The sequence below is a fragment of the Urocampus carinirostris genome, chromosome 4 (assembly GCF_059441175.1).
Source record: "Urocampus carinirostris isolate Australia breed hairy pipefish chromosome 4, RoL_Ucar_1.0, whole genome shotgun sequence".
NCBI lineage: Eukaryota > Metazoa > Chordata > Actinopteri > Syngnathiformes > Syngnathidae > Urocampus > Urocampus carinirostris.
The window spans coordinates 24166075-24184238 of record NC_142352.1 but is presented as its reverse complement, the minus strand read 5'-3'; the positions used below and the strand labels follow the sequence as shown (position 1 = coordinate 24184238).

Genomic DNA, 18164 nt, shown 5'->3' with positions numbered 1-18164 from the left:
AAAAAACGATTCAATTAAGTAGGCAGAATTCACGATTCAATCAATGAAGAACAATCTGCATATAGTTGAAACATAAGCACGGTTCATTGACAGTTTGCAATCAAAGTTTTTCATTTTGAGTAACGATGCATACATACTAGCCATTCAACATTAACAAGCGGTGATTGTTTTTTTGCCATTATATTTTAAAATACAAAACAATCCAGAATATTTTTTTAAAACGTGCTTGTTTTAAACCGGATGTGAATTAGCCACATAACATGTAGTATGTCCCTCAATTAGATAGATAGATAGATATACTTTATTCATCCCCGTAGGGAAATTCACACTTCCAGCAGTCTACCCCGTTGTTTATTATGCATACATGTCGCAAAATAGTCCACGCACTTGATGAATTCCGTTTCAAATTTAAACCATCCGACCTGTTTCTTGTAAAGATGTGACATCATTGATGAAGCAACACTTTCAAGATGGCGAATCCCATTCACACAACACGTAAGGCCAGCTCAGAAAAGGACAGGGATTCTGGAAGACAGTGATTACATAGCATACATTTCTGCTTGGAGGTAGGTAATTGTGCCTTTTAATTTATATTTTTATATTAATTTTGTCCAGCTATCTTACCATTAGCGTATGGGCTGCCGAGGGCTCTCCTGTTTTGTTTGCTCCCGGTTAGCGCTAGTGGGCTTCCCACGGTAGTTGTTTTGACAGCTTGCCTTGTGTTAGCGCCTGTTTTGCAGCGTCCCCTTGTTAAATCCAGGCCAGCTTTGTATTTATCATTTCTTTGTTTTTGTTTCCCGGTTAGCCTGATTGCTCACTGCATTTTTAGGTCAGCCAGCCTTGAGTAGTTCTCCAAAAGCTGTGGCCGCCTTTTGTTGATCCGTCATCTGCGACATTTTCCACAAAAACTACCAGAATTTAGCTTTAATTGTAAGAATTTAGCTTGTCAACTACTTAACAAGTAAATTAATATAGTGACTGACCTGCATGTGGACCAGTGCTCCTCACAGGACATCACAAGCTCAAAAAATCAAAAACAAGGGGTAGTTTTAAAATGCATTCTCAGAAAATAATTGGAATATACCGATAAAATATATATGGATCTAATGCAAAAACCTTGTGCCGTATCCTCCCATTTTGCATGTATAAGAATGTGGGATTACCTTTAAGGGGCAAAAAGCGGTAGTGTTGGCAGATATGTCATTGTTATTCAAATTTTAATACTACTTAACGGGTTTTGTTGAACTGTTAAAAATAACGGAGGTCAAAAAAAGAGGGAACACAGGACATAACGCCCCATCACCAAGATTTGAACCTCAAACCCAACGATTAAATAAGGTAGCCAGCAAGTCTTCTGACAAACGAGCAGCCCACCATTTGAAATGTTTCTGATATTTCCAAAATCAAATGATCGAGTAAGATTTTACTACAACTAAAATGAAGATAGAGACAATCCCTGTTTAGATACTAGCAGTTACCAACGCTTGAACTTGTGATTAATGAGAGGCACTTAATGTTAATGCCCTAGTTAATTACAATCAAACGTCTTCTCCCCCCTCTCTACCTAAAAACAGACATTAAATCAAACTACTGTATACAATTATTTTAGGAATTTTTACATTGCAACCCGCAATAAAGCGGAAATTTGCTGTTCGTTTTGTCAATCGAAAATTTGACAAAAGTATGGAACAGAATTATTACTCGATTACAAAGAACTACGGAGAACCCTTGCTGTCTTGCTACTTCACCGATTTGAATTGTGCATTTTGTTCTCCATTCTTACTGGCAGTCTCTCTGCTTTCAGTTCACATTGATGCTTAACATTATAACAGTGCAGCAGTTAACTGAAAAATTTAAAACATTGATAATTTACTTGTATTTGTTTAAACGCTTGAGCTTGTGAAAAGAGTTTGTTCTTTGGGTTTAGTGTGCAATGAAATATGTAATTGTATAATAGTAACAAAAAAAATTCTACTACAAATTTCGCTTGTCACAAGTTGTTTTTAAAATGTAACCACCTCGATGAACAAGGAATAACTTTACCTCCAACATTTGAATAAAATGCCTGTCGCTAAATGTCATGTACAGTAACATCAGCTTCCAACAACAGGTAGATAAGAGAGCATCACAGCCATAAAACCGGCAACAACCAGGAGGTTCATGACCAGCCGGATAACACCGATACCACTCGTTTTCCTTCCATGCCCCCTGTTCTGGAACCACTGTACCACCTCATCCAGGCCATACTCTTTGGGCCTGAACCCCAGCTGGGTTTGAGCCTTGGCCGTGCTGAAGTAATGGGTAACACCCGTCTTGTAGACCTCGGTCCGTGTCAGTAGGGGCTGGAAATCGTAGACCGGGGCCACCAGGCGGTGGACGGTTTCAATGAGGAAAGCTGCAAAGTAAACCAAAGCGACGGGCAGACGAAGCCTTGGGAAGGGATACCCTAAGCCTTCTACCAGGGGTCTGAAAAACTCAAAGTTGTTGACGGGAGAGTTGTCAGAAATGAAGTAAGCCTGACCTGCGGCACAGTGGTTCTTTTGGGCAGTCAAGGCTTTTGCAGCGAGAGCATGCGCTGACACCAGGTTGTCCACGTGGACGAACTCTACTAAACTGTCAGGCTTCCCATACACAAACCGAAAGATCCCTTTTTCGATGTAACCCACAACCCTGGGGAGATGCCTTTGCTCCCCAGGCCCATAGATTCCGGCAGGGCGCAGAGCGCATGTGCTCAAAACCCCGGAACCGTTCTCCAGCGCCGTCCCGTTTGCTTTAAGGACCGCCATCTCCGCTATGGACTTTGTCCGGGAATAGTGATCGGGGTGAAGGTGGAGTGGCAAGTAAGGGAGGCTCTCGTCTCCGTTTCGTATCTCCTGACCTCCAAAGACCACGTTGAAGGTGCTAGTGTAGACAAGACGCGGCACGCCGCGCTGAACGCAGGCCTCAATGACGTTGCGCGTGCCGTTCACGTTCACTTCCTCGATGCGGAGACGCCTCAGCTGCTCCCGGCCGGACATGCCATAGGACGCCACGTGGAAGACGCAGTCCACACCCGCAAGGGCACTCAGAACTTGAGTAAAATCGCGAATATCTCCGGGGAGGAATGTCATTCCCTCAGGTAAGTCGCCCTTTGGAGGAACGACGTCAAACAAGAGGGCCTTGGCACCATTTTCATGCAGGTATGTTGCCAGGCTGTGGGGGTCAACAGAAAATAGAAGAATTGTAAATCATCAGGTCTTAGATAAGGGGATGTAATTGTGGCTTGTGAAGTTCTATTTTTTGTGATCAAAAGTATGCTTAAACCAAAATAGGCACAGAACGTGTAATGTTCCTTTCCACCATTATTTAAATATGGCTGCTCCCTGCACGTTTTTTGGTCAGACAGCCTCGCGTTCTTCCACCGAGGCTGCGTCCGCCTTTCGTTGATCGTTTTTCTTGCCATTCAACTCATTTTTGGCTGCTCGCCCGTTGTTGTATCTATACTGCACAACGCCTTGGCATTCTCCACAAAAACGACCAAAACTTCGCTTAAAATACTTGTAACCTATTCGACTAATTAACACATAAAACAATATGGCCACTGGTTTGCTAGGGTGCTGGTGTTCCTCCGATGACGTCACAGCTCAGAATGACAAATACAAGGCATGGTGTCTTAAAAATGTATTATCTAGGAAAATTATTCAAATATACAGACGCTCCCCTACTTACGAACATTCGACTTACGCAAAACGGAAGATACGAACATTTTTTCGGGATGACGAAAAATATCCGGACATAGCTGTAAGTTGGATTTTGTATTGTGCTGTAGTGCTTCTTTCCGCCGCTACCGGCGTGTGGCGCTGTGAGAGCTCACCCAGCATCCACCCCGAAGAAGAAATCTGATTCCTAGTTTGTGAGTAAACATATTATACTGTATCTCCAGCGAGCTAAGAACTTTAACATTTTTTATTTTAAAAATGTTGTGCATCTATTCAAAATCGTTGGTCTGTGTAGCACTATTTAGTTATTCTATATAACACGCTAAAGTGGGCATTTGCACGTCACACTGGGTATTTGTATATTGTATTCTTTTTGCTTTATTATTGTATTGTTCTCAGCTCAGGGATGCTGCTGGAAATGTGAATTTGCCTTCGGGGATGAATAAAGTATCTATCTATCCATCTATCTAAAGTGTAACGAAGAGGAAAGCTTGTTTCTCTTAAAATGAAAGTGGAATAAGAAAGCTTGATGCGGTTGACAAAATGGTTGGATCGCCTTTTTTCGTCCACCTTTTACCACGGACTCTTCCAATAGTAAGTTAATCTTAACTTTATAGTCACGTCAAGTCATGTTTATTTGTAAAGCCCTTAATTACAAGGCGTCTCATAGGCCTTCACAGATCACAGAATGGCAATGCTTAATGTGGAGTTTTTCAGGTCTATGCTTTATCATTCAGCCTGCTTTGTAAAACAGAGCATATTATCTTATCAATGTTTATTTTTCAGTTTCAAAGCAATACAGTTTACTTAAAAAAGCCTTAAACATACACATATAAACCTTAAACATACATTCCATACAAAATATAGCACTGGAGCAACTTATGAACAAATTCAACTTAATAACTATCGTTTTCCCTCGCTGATTTTGCCCAGCCTTCTGCAGAGAAAAACATAAAAGACAAAAACGGGAAAACAAAAGTAAAAGTGGGGATAAAAGAAGGGAAAGAAAGGAGAGGGAAAAGATACAAAAACAAGACCAAATAACAATAAAAGGAAGTATAAAAAGAAAACAGAACAAACAAAAGAACAAGCTCAGAAAAAAAGTGATAAAAAAGAAAGGAAAATAAACTAAAAAATTAAAAAGCAGGAAAAGAAAAAAAACAGATTAAGGAGAAAGAAGGAAAATAAGGGAAAAACGAAACGACAGAAAAAAAGAAAAAGGAAGCATAAGAAAAATGAAAAAACACTGAAAAAGGGAAGAAAACAGACAGGTTTGATTTTCTAGGCGTACCCGTAAGCAGCAAGATGCCAGATGTTAAAATGAATACATATTCCAAACCTACAGTTAAATAAAAATATGTACATTTTTATAATAGTTGAGGTAAACTTGCTTTTGATTTAAATCAATATATATACTGTGATTAAAAATCACGTTGTTGGTGTTTTTTTTCCACCACTAGGAGGCGATAAATAATAAACACTGTCCCTTTAAAGCGTTAATAATAATGTTATGCTGCCATCTTGTGACACAAACTTGGAACTAACGTAATAAAAACAAAAGCTTAAACTCAATGTTCTCTACAAAGAATCCAGAAAGAAAGGGGGAAAGTTATAAAGGCATATATTACCGAAAACCGAAGTATCCACATCCTCCTGTGATCAAGAAGGTTTCCGAGCGTGCAGTTTCCATCACCAGTCTGGAATGTTTGCTAAAGAAAATATAAACATTTAATGTCAACACGTTGCAACTTAAAGGATCTAGAACATTACACAAAGTACAAGAAACCATATGCTAAAAAGTAAATAGCACGAGCTAGCACGTGCATGCTAATTTGACGTAAAACGCTTCTGAGCATAGCAAGCATTGCCAGGACACGTTTGCAGTAACAACAGAGTTCTTACACGCTGTAAAACGAATGTCATGCCTCACGAAGGCAAGTAGAAACACAGTAGGGTGGACATAACCTAAAAGATTAAAAAATAAATTGTGAAATTATATATGAAGGTAAACCTTACTACTGTACTTGCCTTAGGTTGATTCGAACGTGGTGTCCTGCGACCACGTGACGTCTTCTGTTGTGACGTAAAAGAGCTCTTGGTCTACCTTATTTTGGAAAAAAAATGAAAATCTATCCCTTTCTTCCTGATAAGATTAACAGCGGGTTCCAATTATTTTAGAAAGATATTGTATTTGGCATATATGAATCAGAGACGTGTAGATTAAAGCCAAAGGAAATCTTTATTGTCAATTCCAACATTATCAAAGCGAAAATATACATTCACAAATGCAATATCACAAGTAGAATTTTTTGGGAAACAATACATGATATCCATAAAGCTGTCCCAGAACCAAAAGGCCATTTAAACAAATTCTATTTGCAAATATTTTAACAATGCAGCGCTGGCCCTCATGTAAGTTTTAGATCCGATGGTATAATCTTTTTGAAATAGTCTGTGCAGCCCTTTGAGACTCCTTGTGATTAAGGGCTATACAAATAAACTTGACTTGACTAGGGTCGCGGGGGTAATGAATAGAATAGAATCGAATATACCTTTATTGAGGGCAGCATGGTTAGCGCATGTGCGGCACAGTTCATGTCTTGGGAACCTCCTGCGTGGGTTCAAATCCAGCTCCAGACTTCCTGTGCGGAGTTTGTATGTTCTCCCCGTGCTTGCGTGGGTTTCCTCCGGACACTCCGGTTTCCTCCCACATTCCAAAAACATGAATTTCAGGTGAATCGGCCGGTCCAAATTGTCCCTAGGTGTGAATGAGCGAGTGAATTGTCTGTCCCCGTGTGCCCTGCGACTGGCTGGCAACCAGTTCAGGGTGTCCCCTACCCACTGCCTGATGATTGCTGGGATGGGCTCCAGCACCTCGCGACCCTACTGAGGAGGACAAATGGGTTTACATATTGTGACAACGAAATTGGGCATGACACTCCAGTTTCACACTTTCACAGTGAGGTAAAAAAGCCAAGAGGATAAAGGAACAGAGAAGATAAGGTTATAAAACAAGGAGGATAAGGTTATAGTTATAATTTACATGATATTTACACAAGAAATGTCGGCATGTAGGATGTTACATACAGTTTGGTATCGTAATATTGGAGCCCATTCCAGCTATATTCAGCCAGTGGGCAGGGGACACTCTGAACTGGTTGCCAGCCAGTCACAGGGCACACAGAGACCGACAACTCAATTCACACCTAGGGACAATTTGGACCAGCCAATTAACATAACCTGCATGTTTTTGGAATGTGGGAGGAAACTGGAGTGCCCGGAGGAAACCCACGCAAGCACAGGGAGAACATGCAAACTTCACACAGTAAGGTACAGTATTTTGATTTATTGTACAGTTTGAAAGTATTGTTTACGTAACAATGTGGTAAGCTGTTTATATGGAAATGTGTCTGCGTTTATTCAATAAAGCATTTTTAAAAAGAAAAAAAAACAAAGAAAATTATGTCGACATTTTGAGTTTTGCTCCACTCATTTTGTTTCAGAAACACGTTTGCAAACAATTCAAAACGCAACAAATTGACTTAACGATTTAAATGAAAACACGAATAAAATATATTGGTCCGTCCCTGCAGCACATAGTCAACCTTTATATACAGTAGTTGTGTTCAGTGCATCACAATCTTTAATTAAACTTTACGAAAAAGGAGGGATACATTTTTGTTTGCTTTAGTTGCACAAAAGTCTACTTTTTATTGTGGCCGCGCCCACTGCAATCGTACAGTATATCCGACGAGCATAGGCTGTCGCTGAGGCAAACTCCAAAGTGCAAAGTTTATGTAAGTATTTGCCTTTTTACCCCCCAAAAATATTTATCTTCTTACTGTTCCTGTGATCGTTTTGTAACGCAACGTTTGGAAAAACAATAAACCGAATGCCGACTCAGTCCGAATGAACAGAGAGGAAAAATGTAGAACGTCGCATCGTCTGACGTATTCATGTTTTGCTTGTGCAACTTGAAAAACGCACACATAACACTCGAACCGGGTCAATAAGATCATTACGAATTTCATAGGTTCGCTTTAAATATGCTTAAGCTAAAAGTTATGAGCTAATGCCTTCTCCCAACCACGGCTTGCAGTAAAATTCAACAGTGAGCTTCTAGAAATGTTCATAAGACAGTGAGATCTCGCTACTTCGCGGTTCGACGTTCGCGGCTTCAGAGCTTCGCGGCCTGTAATAGTAAAGTGTATATATATATATATATATATATATATTGAAGGGGCGTCACTATTTCGCAGAATTTCACTTTTTGTGGGTGGTTTTGGTCCCCATTAACCGGATCTAAAAAATAATAACTAAAAAAAATATATATATTATTATTATAAAATATTTTTTTTGAAGGTGCACCGCTACTTCGCAGATTTTCACTTATCGCGGGTGGTTTTGGTCCCCATTAACCGCGATAACCGAGGTCCCACTGTACAAATAAACATGACTTGACTTGAGGGGGGAAAAAAAGAAAAAAAAAAGTAGGCGTGCGACACTTGACATTTTGGTATCGATCCAATTCAAGTATCGATACCTTTTTGCATGGAAATGACACGATCACTAAATAATTGACCCCCAATTGTGTTTGTTGAAAATTACAATAAATGAAGCAGAGGGATTTCAAGCAATATAGATTATTTATATTTTTATGTAATAACTACAATGCAACGTTTAACCGCATATACAAATGAAATGCTTTTGACTACAACTATTTCAGAACAAAACCCGAGAGTCGAATCAAATGAAGCAGCTATGCAACTAAATTCAAATAATGTACAGTATAACAATGTCTGAAACTTTAGACAACTATAATACTTTCCAGTGCAAAATATTTTGAAAATAAAGTCAGCACGTGCAAACAGCTCAAACAATGCATTACACTCCAGGGAATAAAAATAATTTTACTGATCAATTGATTCAGAACAAAAGTCAAGTGTGTCAAATGTCACTATATTACAAATCCTATCTTACAATGTCAACAAGACAGCTAAAATACCCTCCATTTCACAATATTTTGAAAGTCAATAAGAAAGTTATAATGTATGTAAGGCTCCAAATCACCATTACTTGTACCCATTCAATGACAGATGTTTCTCTCGAATGGGAAGTGCCGGTGCAAGCCAATTTTTGCCATTTTGACTAATTTTTAAAGGCCTACAGAAAATTTAGCTCTGTAGCTATATAGGCATAGGAAACATTACAAATAGCTTGAACCCTCATCGTCCAATAGAAAAAAATCTGCTTCTAGCTTTTACCATTGTGTAGTAAACAACAGTTGAACATTGCTAGTTTCTTTGAAAATACTTGTTTCCGAAAGGTTCCGTCAAAAATGTCTCTTTGTGAAACGATGCATTTTAAGCAGAACTTTCACTTCTGAGCTTTTTTTTTAACGTACTTCTGTTGTACTTCCAACATCACAATAATTCTTTCCAAAAACACAAGTGCGCTTTGCTTGCAAAATAACATTTTATTGCAAGTACAGCGCAAATAAGCCTAGCACAAAAATGACTTCCAAGTAACTCCGAACTTTGGAATGGTTCAGTGAATCCATTTTCTTGGGATTAGTAAGTCATATCAGAACTAAAAAGAACTTAAAGTAATTACGTCATTTTTTTTCCATCAGTGTAGGAAATTCTAGCATCCTTCAGAGAAAACAAAAAGATTTATGGTGGAGAACAAGCAACACCTAGAGGCAATTTTTTTTTTACTGACTGCAGTAAAGAATAATTCAATTCTAACGATTTTCAAGATTAAAGCAAGATCCTTGAACTTATGCTTGCACGATATTTCCGGTGACGTGATAACATGATTCAGGTCGTCATGGCGATCGCAGAGGTGCACGAAACGTCCTCCCTCTCCGTCGCGACGGTTACAGGTCCACTTTGTCATCTTTATTCGAGAGAATAAAGCTTAGTGTTAAAAGACTTTACTTATATTTTCGATTTTTACACCACATTGCACGTACTCGGCATATAGATAGTTTTTACACGCTGTAAAACGAATGCCATGCCTTCCAAATGCAAGTAGCACCACGGTAGGGTGGACATAGCCTAGAGGATTAACAAATAAATTGTGAAATTTCATATGAAGGTAAACATTACTACTGTACTTGCCTGGGGTTAATCTGAGCGTGCGGTCTGGCGACCACGTGATGTCTGTGCTTTGCTGTGTTGTGTAATGCAACCAAAAGCACAAAGCACAAGGAAGAAAACAGACGTTGGAGACCCAAAGGTACCCTGCCATACGGTGTAATGTGGCTGCTACAGTAAAGAAGTGTAGAGAAAGGTCTGATCAAGGCCATTCCTGCCATCTAGTGGAGATTTATCATACTGATTTATTTCCCAAAGGCTTGATACTAACGGCATTATCTGCACCGCTTATCCTCAGTAGGGTCACGCAAGCACGGGTAGAACATGCAAACTCCACACAGGAAGGTTTGATCCCATGACCTCAGAACTGTGCCCCGGACGCGCTAACCATTCATCCACCGTGTTGGAAGGCTTTCAAGTAGTTTAGAAAAAGTAAAGAGCCACAATACTAGTGAAAACATATTTAAATATAATGGCACTGATTGAGTTAATAATTGATGACTCAGTCGATTTTTTTTTTAATCGATTAATCGGATTTAAAAAATATATATTTTAATTTTCCTCTTCTATTCAAATACTGAAGTTTTGTACGTATATAGAAATAGTGCACAAAACAACACACTTCTATAATATGAAACAACAACAAAGTGTTTGACAAATAGCTTAACAATAAACCAAGATTTATACAAATATATGCTATACACCTCCACATATGTTAAATACTTTTTTTATAATGTGCAAAAAAAAAAAGAAGGGCAACACTGGTGGAGCATGCGAGTACTTCCTCAGATCAAGAGGACCTTGAGCATTTTTATGGTTTTTATTTTTTTTGCATGTTTACCTTTTCAATTTGTTTTACTTGCACTGAAAGGAGAATCCCATCCAATTTCTTTATACTTGTGTAAAGAGACATAAAAGGTAATTCACTCATTCATTTATACATCAATGGCTCTCTCTGCTGGGCCCAAGTGCTACTACAAGTTCATCAAGACAAAGAGTAAGTCACACAAAAAATATGGTCTCAAGTCATTCTCTGCTGCATCAAAGTGGTCCTACAAGCATGTCCCTTCAACTTCACAATGAAATTCAATGGACTCTTATTCACATTGAGCTAACGTGGCGAGAGGCGCATTAATCACGCGAAACAACAAATCCATCATGAATATTTCAATAATCGATTTTAATTGATTTTATCAATTGGTTGTTGCAGCCTAATATGGATGTACAACCTTACAGTCCACTTAGAACCTTATTACGGTATCGATCACAGAACAATGGTATGGATCCAAACCAAGTACTTGCTCAGTATCAATCGTTTTTTGATCGATCCGCCCACCCTTACTTCAAAATCGGTGCAACAACAAGTCAACGTTCTGCTGTACTAATCTGGACAAAAACATCTTTCATTTAGCAGGTACGATGAACCTTGAGGAATATTTCCAAAGAACCGGGTTCAAAGGCCCCCGCACCAAAGCCGATCTGGCCACTCTGAAGGAGATCCACAGACATCATATCCTGTCCATTCCCTTCGAAAACCTCGACATGCACTGCGGCAGGAGGATTGTCATGGATCTGGATGTTATCTACGACAAAATAGTCCACCAAGGCCGTGGCGGCTGGTGCATGGAGAGCAACTTCTTGCTGTCCTGGGCACTGAGAGAAATGGGATACGAAGTTAACATACTGGGCGCTAGGGTGTTCAACCGCAGAATCGGCGACTTTTCCCCCGTGGAAAATCATCTCATTAACCGGGTGGTGATTGACGGCAAATCCTACATAGAAGATACCAGCTTTGGGCTCTCTTCGCAGCAATGGGAGCCGCTTGAGCTGGTTTCTGGAAAGGAACAAGCCCAACTGTCTGGAAAATTTAGCTTAATTGATAAGGTAAGGTTAAAGAACGGTTTGATTATTAAAGGTATCAAAAACAAAGGTAATGGTATTTGGAAAATCGAAGGACACTGAAATACTCAGATAAAGATAGGTCATGTTCAGAGGTGGGTAGTAACGGAGTACATTTACTTGAGTAAGTTTTGGGAATTTTTGTACTTCTAGGAGTATTTTTGAATCCCTATACTTTTACTTTTACTTGAGTAAATTTGTGAAGAAAAAACAGTACTTTTATTCCGCTACATTAGACAACATTGAAGTCGTTACTTCGGTACTTAATAAATCCCCTCCATGTAAGTACGCCACTGTCTGTCTCCGCTAAGTCACATTTATTTTGACACAGAACTCCGCCAGGCTCTACCATGTTTAACCAATCAAACGTAGCAGCCATCGCCAACTTCGGTGGCGGAAATTTTGTTTACCGATAAGACAAAGCAAATATGTCTCTTAGCAATACAGATTATGAAAACACGGAAGAGGAGGAGCACCCCTGGCCTCACATCTGAAGCATGTACCCCTTAAAAAGGGTGCAAAACACCAGCTACAATATGCAATGTCTCCTTTGTCCGAGTTCATGGTCTAGCTTGTTGTTCTGCTTGGGAATTTAAATGTGCTTCATTTATTTGTTTGATTTATACTATTATTGTATTGTTTATTAAAGCATTTACGTTGATTTTCAAATTAAATGTAATTGTTTTTTTTCTTTTTCGGATGGACTTTGATAATTTGATGATCTGATTGGTTGCTTGAAAAAAGTCAATAAATACGACGTTGCTACAGTTACTCAGTACTTGAATTTTTTTTCACCAAGTACTGTTTTACTTTTACTCAAGTAAGCATTTGGATGACTACTTTTACTTCTACTTGAGTAATATAATTCTGGAGTAACAGTACTTATACTTGAGTACAATTTTGGCTACTCTACCCACCTCTGGTCATGCTCAAATAGGAAAAGTTAAAGAGTATAAGTTCCTCGGAGTGATTACTAGCCATGATATTAACTGGAGACCCCACATCAGGGGTGCTCATTACGTTGATCACAATCTACCAGGTGATTGCAGAAGTGGTAAAGGTAGATCAGGAGAAAGTGCATTCAGTGCATACAGGTAGTATTTGTTGGACCACGCTGCAATCTAGCAGTCAAATGCAGCATATTAGCATCGCAGTATAAGTTATTATTTCTTTGACACGTCACTGGCCTTGTAAATAAGACTGACGTGACACTTTATACAATTTGATAGTTTTGTATGTGTATTTTGAATCAACACAGTCGAAAGGGGGAAATTATAACTTGAAGGGCTGTGGTGAATTCAAAATCCCAAAGGTGAGAACCACCAGGAAAAGTATGTGTGTGTCTGTGTGTGGAGTCAGACTTTGAATAATTTACAAAATGAGATCAAACAATGTCCAACTATCCATGTGTTCAAATTTAAATACAAAAAAGCATTACTGGAGAAATACAGGGATGAAGAAAATGGGATATGAGGGAGATTGGAAATACTGCATTTCAAACTATGGTTAACTTGTTGTTATTGTTGCTATTATTATATCAGAACTGTTATTATAAGTATTTCTTTAGGCTTGCAAAAAGAAATATTGTCTGTATTCATGTACATGAATCTGTATTTTTTTAACTCTCACTGTCCATAAATATTTATTTGTTTTAATTTAACTAAAGAATGTACAAAGAATCCTCGAAGCATTCCAAATAATTAAATGTTTTGCAATTTTTGTCGTGGGTTAAACATTTTGACAGAGTCATTTTTAAGTAGCTCTCATGCTGGAAAATTGTGAACACCCCTGCCCCATTCAAATAACATACAGTCCAAATTTGCAAATAACAAGGAGGGGCAACTATTTAGGGTCAGGCGCCGCATTGGGGTAAAAGAATATGGCCAAGAGGCCACATTTTTTTCTATTTTTTTTTCCATGATATACAGTATTTATATATATTTTTTTTTTTTTAAAGATCCGTTTTATCAAATTGGTGTTAAAACGCTCACAATTTAAGCAAAATAATATACTTGGTCCATATTTTAAGCACCAAATTTGATATTTAGTTTTGTAATATTGCTACCATTGTATTTTAAAGCAGTGTTTCAGCAGTCAGTTTATTTGTAGTATCGTCGTAGTATTACTGTAGTTTGATTTTTGTAGTATTCCTGTAGTAACATTTTTGTAGCACTTTTTTATTATTTCTATGGTGCATTTTTTGTAGTATATCCGTAGTTGTATTTTGTAGTATTTCTGTCATAATATTTCTGTAGTGGTGTTTTCCTTTTTATCATAGTGTTACTGTAGTGGTATTTTTGTAGTAGTTATGTTGAACTCATTTTTTAAGTATATCCATAGTAGTATTTTTGTAGTATTTCTGTACAGTTTTGTAGTATAATTTTGTATTTTTGTAATATTACTGTAGTTGTATTTTTGTAGTATTTCTGTTGTAATATTTCTGTAGTAGTATTTTTTTACCATATTATTACTGAAAATCCATTGTGCCACCCCAAAAAGATATTTATGGAACGATTTAGATGATGACTTTAAAAATATCCCCTAATTTAACTCAATTTAAAAAAAAATATATATGTACCATACATTTTTAAGACAACTATGCTAAAGAAGATTATTATATCCATTTGATTTGGATATTAAATTTCATAAGAGTCACTAGTATTATGACAATAAATTTGAATTGTAATTTCTTTGTGCTGTTTCTTGTTTTGATTTTGAATACATCTTCCCTGCAAGGATAACAGTGGAATCGGTAGGCACTTAAATGCTTCAACCTACTTCCATGGGGCAAATATTTATGCATTGTAAAATTGTACTGGAGAACTTTTTTTTGTTTCCTTTTGTTAATTAATAATTCATGTTCTTTTTATTTTGTGTGGTTTCAAAATAAAAATCAACAAAGGGAGATATTTGGATTCTGGAGAAGACTGACTGGAAGCCAGAGATCTTCAATCCGGAATTTGCCGATTCCAATCTGGTGAATAGGCAACTGGTTAGGAACCTATATTGCTTCACCCTGACGCCCCGCCAGGCCGGACATTTCGTGGACAGCTCCAACAATCTCCAAACGGATCCCAACTCGCTGTTTGTCAACAAGTCATTCTGTTCCTTGCAAACGCCCACTGGCTTCAGGGTCCTGATTGGCTGGACCTTCAGTGAAGTTACCTTCCAGGTAGACCAGGGCTTGAACATCTATGATATGAGGGATGTGCCAGGTGAGGAACTAGAGAACTTGCTGAGAGACAAGTTCAACATCCGCTTGCCTAACAAACTAAAGGCTGTGAACAACCATGGTAATTACATGCTCTAAAGCGATGGCTTTCATACTGGGTTGGAGGATCTCAAAGGGGTCCGAGCTGTAACTCGAAGATCTTAAAAATACATTTCAAAACCGTTAAGTTTTGAGGGTGGACCCAGGCGAAGGGGTAGCAGAAACTGAGGCAGGGGTGCTTAAAATAAGGACGGTATTTAATAACAAAACCAGGCAGAAAGGAACAGGCAAGTGGTCACAAAGCAACAAAATGTCCCAACAAAACAAAACCTGATATGATCCAAACCAGAAACATACACGTATGCACACCCAATTGCCAAGAAACGTTCGGGAAACTCTGGGAGAAGCAAGTGGCAGCACGTACTGTACTGCCATTTTTTTATCCTGAAACGTCTTTGTAACTAGAGGCAATATTTTACTGTTCAGGTACTTTGTAACCTGAAACTTTCACATAAAGAGGCATTCATAAGTAAAAGGTACCAGTTTAGCGGTAAATAATATCCAAATAAATTTATAATAACTCAGTTTAATATAAACAATCAGAAATATAAAACACCAAGCCAAATTTGTCACAGATGGATTGCATTTGCCTGTGTATTTTCTGTGCTGCCCTTTGAGACTTCTTGTGATTAAGGGCTATACAAAAAAAAACATGATTTGTCTTGTAGTAGTATTTTTTTAACGATATTATTACTGAGGCAGCACGGTGACTGGGTGGTAAGCGCGCAGCCCCACGATGTGAAGGTTCAGGGTTCAAGTCCAGCTACCGCAGCCTCCCCGTGTGGAGTTTGCATGATATTCCCGTGCTTCTGTGGGTTTTCTCCGGGCGCTCCGGTTTCCTCCTACATTCCCAAAAAACATGCATGTCAGGTTAATTAGCCAGCGCAAATTGTACCTAAGTGTGAATGAGCGAGTGAATTGTCTTTGTGCCCTGTGACTGGCTGGCAACCCTTGTCATGAGATTAGCACTCATTCTCCTGGATGAAATACAGTATTTGGGTGCTCTTGTCAAGATTACAACATCAACAATTACTTTTATGTTGATATTGTTTGACCTGTCTCTGCTACTTTAATAGGCCAATTTTGCTAATCTGTATGCAATTCCTACGCAGTGTTTATTCAAAATACAATATAAATAAAATTGAGTCACATCGAGAAATAAATATTGTTTACTGCGCTTTCTTTGTTGTTTGTTGTTTTTTTGGAGGGGGTGTTTGTGCGTGTGTGTGTGCGTGTGTATATACTTTATGAAAGCTCAAGAGTGCCATACTTGAATTAATAAAAACTAATTCAAAGAACCTTGAAATAAGCATTTGATTATTTAAAAAAGCCTTAAAAACCGTAAATTTGATTAAAACAGCCTTTAAAAAAACTTTCAATTAATAAAAAGAACCTTTTGGAGATAACGTATTTTTTAAATGATGTTATGATAAAAAGTTTGTTGTTCTTAAATTGAAAAACATGGTATTCCAGGGTTTTAAGAAACTCAAAATAGCAAGAGAAAATGCACATACATAATGTAAATTTGGCAAGCTTTTTGCATACTAAAGTTATTGACGCACAGGTAAAGAAGAGAAAATGTCACGTGGCGAGGTGGAGTGGAAAGGGGTGACCGGACCAGAACGGAGGCAGGAGGCAGGAAGGGAGAACTCATATGCGTTGACGATCATAAGTTTTATTTAACAAAATAAAAGTCGCCCAATACTCCGGGACCAAAACAGAACAATACAGAGTTCCTCCGGCACGAACTCAACAGGACAAGGCATAACAGACGGAAAATGTTCAAACCTAAAACAGGACAAGGCATAACAGACCTGGGATTGTGTAATGAGCCAGCGCCCGCCAAACCCAAAATCCAGCCTTAAATAGCAGACCAGCAATCAGCTGATCTGCTGCAGCTGAGTTCGGGGGCGCGGCAGACTGGTAGCCATGGCGACCGTGACAGAAAAAGTGACTGTTTAGCCTATCAGAATGCAGAACTCAATGGACGATGCAAATCGGTCAGAGAGCAAAACTGAAAAGTAAACCGCATTATAGCGAGAGATCACCATATTAGTCTTTTATGGCCTGATATAAGTGTTTATGTACTAGTAGTCTGTAGTCCGTACAGCCCTTCTGATTAAGGGATATTCAAATACACATGACTTGACTTGACTTAACAATATAAAAACATTTATTTCAGATGGTTGTCTTTATTAATTGAATGTTTGTTTTATTCGTTGAATTATGGCACTCTTGAGCTTCCATAGTACTTATGTAACATTTTATGATTTCATGAAGATGTCAAAGAAAGAAATTCATCTCAAATATTTTATTGGCACAAAATGGTTCAAATGAACAGTAAATAAGTGTGCTTTTCACCACATAATTCACAACTGGTAAAAAAAAAGCTTTATTTGGGTCTGTGTCCAATTTGTTGGACGTGTAATTACCTTATAGGTGTTCAAAACGACAGCGTAGATCTGCAAACTCTGAGTTAAAAGTCTCAAATTTATTGATAAGGTTGTTTGAGAATACTTCAAAGAACTTGTACAATATTTATAAAGTTATACCACTAAGTCAGGGGTCTCAAACTCAATTGACCTAGGGGCCGCTGGAGGCAGATCCTGGATGAGGCTGGGCCGCATCAGGATTTCCACAAGAAAAGCGCTGATAAAACATTCCAATGCTCTCAAATACCTTTATTTTTAACACAAAATAATAATTAAATAAATAAATGAAAATGATCATACAGCAGATACAGACGATTATTTAACCTTAAACTTTCTGAACATGAATATAACATCAAACCTAAACTGTTCTAAATAAGGCTTCTCTTGCCTACTTCTTGCTGCTAGAGACCTGGCAGTGCTTCTTCTCACATAGCCGAGCCACATTTGGCTTGAGGGAGGAAGCAGTGGAGACCCTCAGTAGGGCTTGAAGGTGCTCGTCAGTAAGTCTGGACCTGTACTTGGACTTATTGAAGTTCAAGGTGGAGAAGAGTTTCTCACACAAGTATGTGCTTCCAAAAAGGCACATGGTCCGCTTGAACACTCGGGAAAGTTCAGGGAAGCTGGGTGTCAACTCTCTCAAAAATTGCCCAAACTTGTCTGCTTCTCCACTCACCTCCCTGAACCTAGCTTTGAGTGCAGAGTTGCACTGCAAGTCAATGAGCTCTATTTGAAGCACAGGAGGGGCATCTTGCACATCAAAGGAGAA

The 18164-nt window shown here is 38.5% G+C and overlaps 2 protein-coding genes across 6 annotated transcripts; one reads left to right on the top strand and one right to left on the bottom strand.

Annotated features, from left to right (window-relative positions):
• Positions 1-245: 245 nt before the first annotated feature.
• On the bottom strand, positions 246-5865 carry sdr42e1 (short chain dehydrogenase/reductase family 42E, member 1). 3 transcript variants are annotated; one of them, XM_088333941.1, is made up of 3 exons: positions 5727-5865; positions 5327-5407; positions 246-3192 (listed from the first exon to the last, which is right to left on the bottom strand). In XM_088333941.1, the coding sequence occupies exons 2-3, from the start codon at positions 5386-5388 to the stop codon at positions 2094-2096; spliced, it is 1161 nt and encodes a 386-aa protein (XP_088190067.1). In that variant the 5' UTR covers positions 5389-5407; positions 5727-5865; the 3' UTR covers positions 246-2093. The 3 variants fall into 3 exon arrangements, with proteins under 3 accessions (XP_088190067.1, XP_088190069.1, XP_088190068.1); XM_088333943.1 differs by having other exon boundaries at positions 5715-5749; XM_088333942.1 differs by having other exon boundaries at positions 5601-5732.
• A 1115-nt stretch (positions 5866-6980) lies between these two features.
• Positions 6981-16143, top strand: LOC148367125 (arylamine N-acetyltransferase, pineal gland isozyme NAT-10-like). 3 transcript variants are annotated; one of them, XM_088333935.1, is made up of 3 exons: positions 6981-7028; positions 11208-11680; positions 14598-16143. In XM_088333935.1, the coding sequence occupies exons 2-3, from the start codon at positions 11216-11218 to the stop codon at positions 15003-15005; spliced, it is 873 nt and encodes a 290-aa protein (XP_088190061.1). In that variant the 5' UTR covers positions 6981-7028; positions 11208-11215; the 3' UTR covers positions 15006-16143. The 3 variants fall into 3 exon arrangements, with proteins under 3 accessions (XP_088190061.1, XP_088190059.1, XP_088190060.1); XM_088333933.1 differs by lacking the exon at positions 6981-7028 and adding an exon at positions 7357-7495; XM_088333934.1 differs by lacking the exon at positions 6981-7028 and adding an exon at positions 7358-7495 and having other exon boundaries at positions 11211-11680.
• Positions 16144-18164: the final 2021 nt, after the last annotated feature.

Coding starts and splice junctions, on each gene's coding strand:
- LOC148367125 (XM_088333935.1), top strand. CDS start 11,216: ATGAACCTTGAGGAATATTTCCAAAGAACCGGGTTCAAAGGCCCCCGC. Junction 11,681..14,597: donor AATTTAGCTTAATTGATAAG/GTAAGGTTAAAG, acceptor AAATCAACAAAG/GGAGATATTTGGATTCTGGA.
- sdr42e1 (XM_088333941.1), bottom strand. CDS start 5,388: ATGGAAACTGCACGCTCGGAAACCTTCTTGATCACAGGAGGATGTGGA. Junction 3,193..5,326: donor TGTGGATACTTCGGTTTTCG/GTAATATATGCC, acceptor TGACCCCCACAG/CCTGGCAACATACCTGCATG.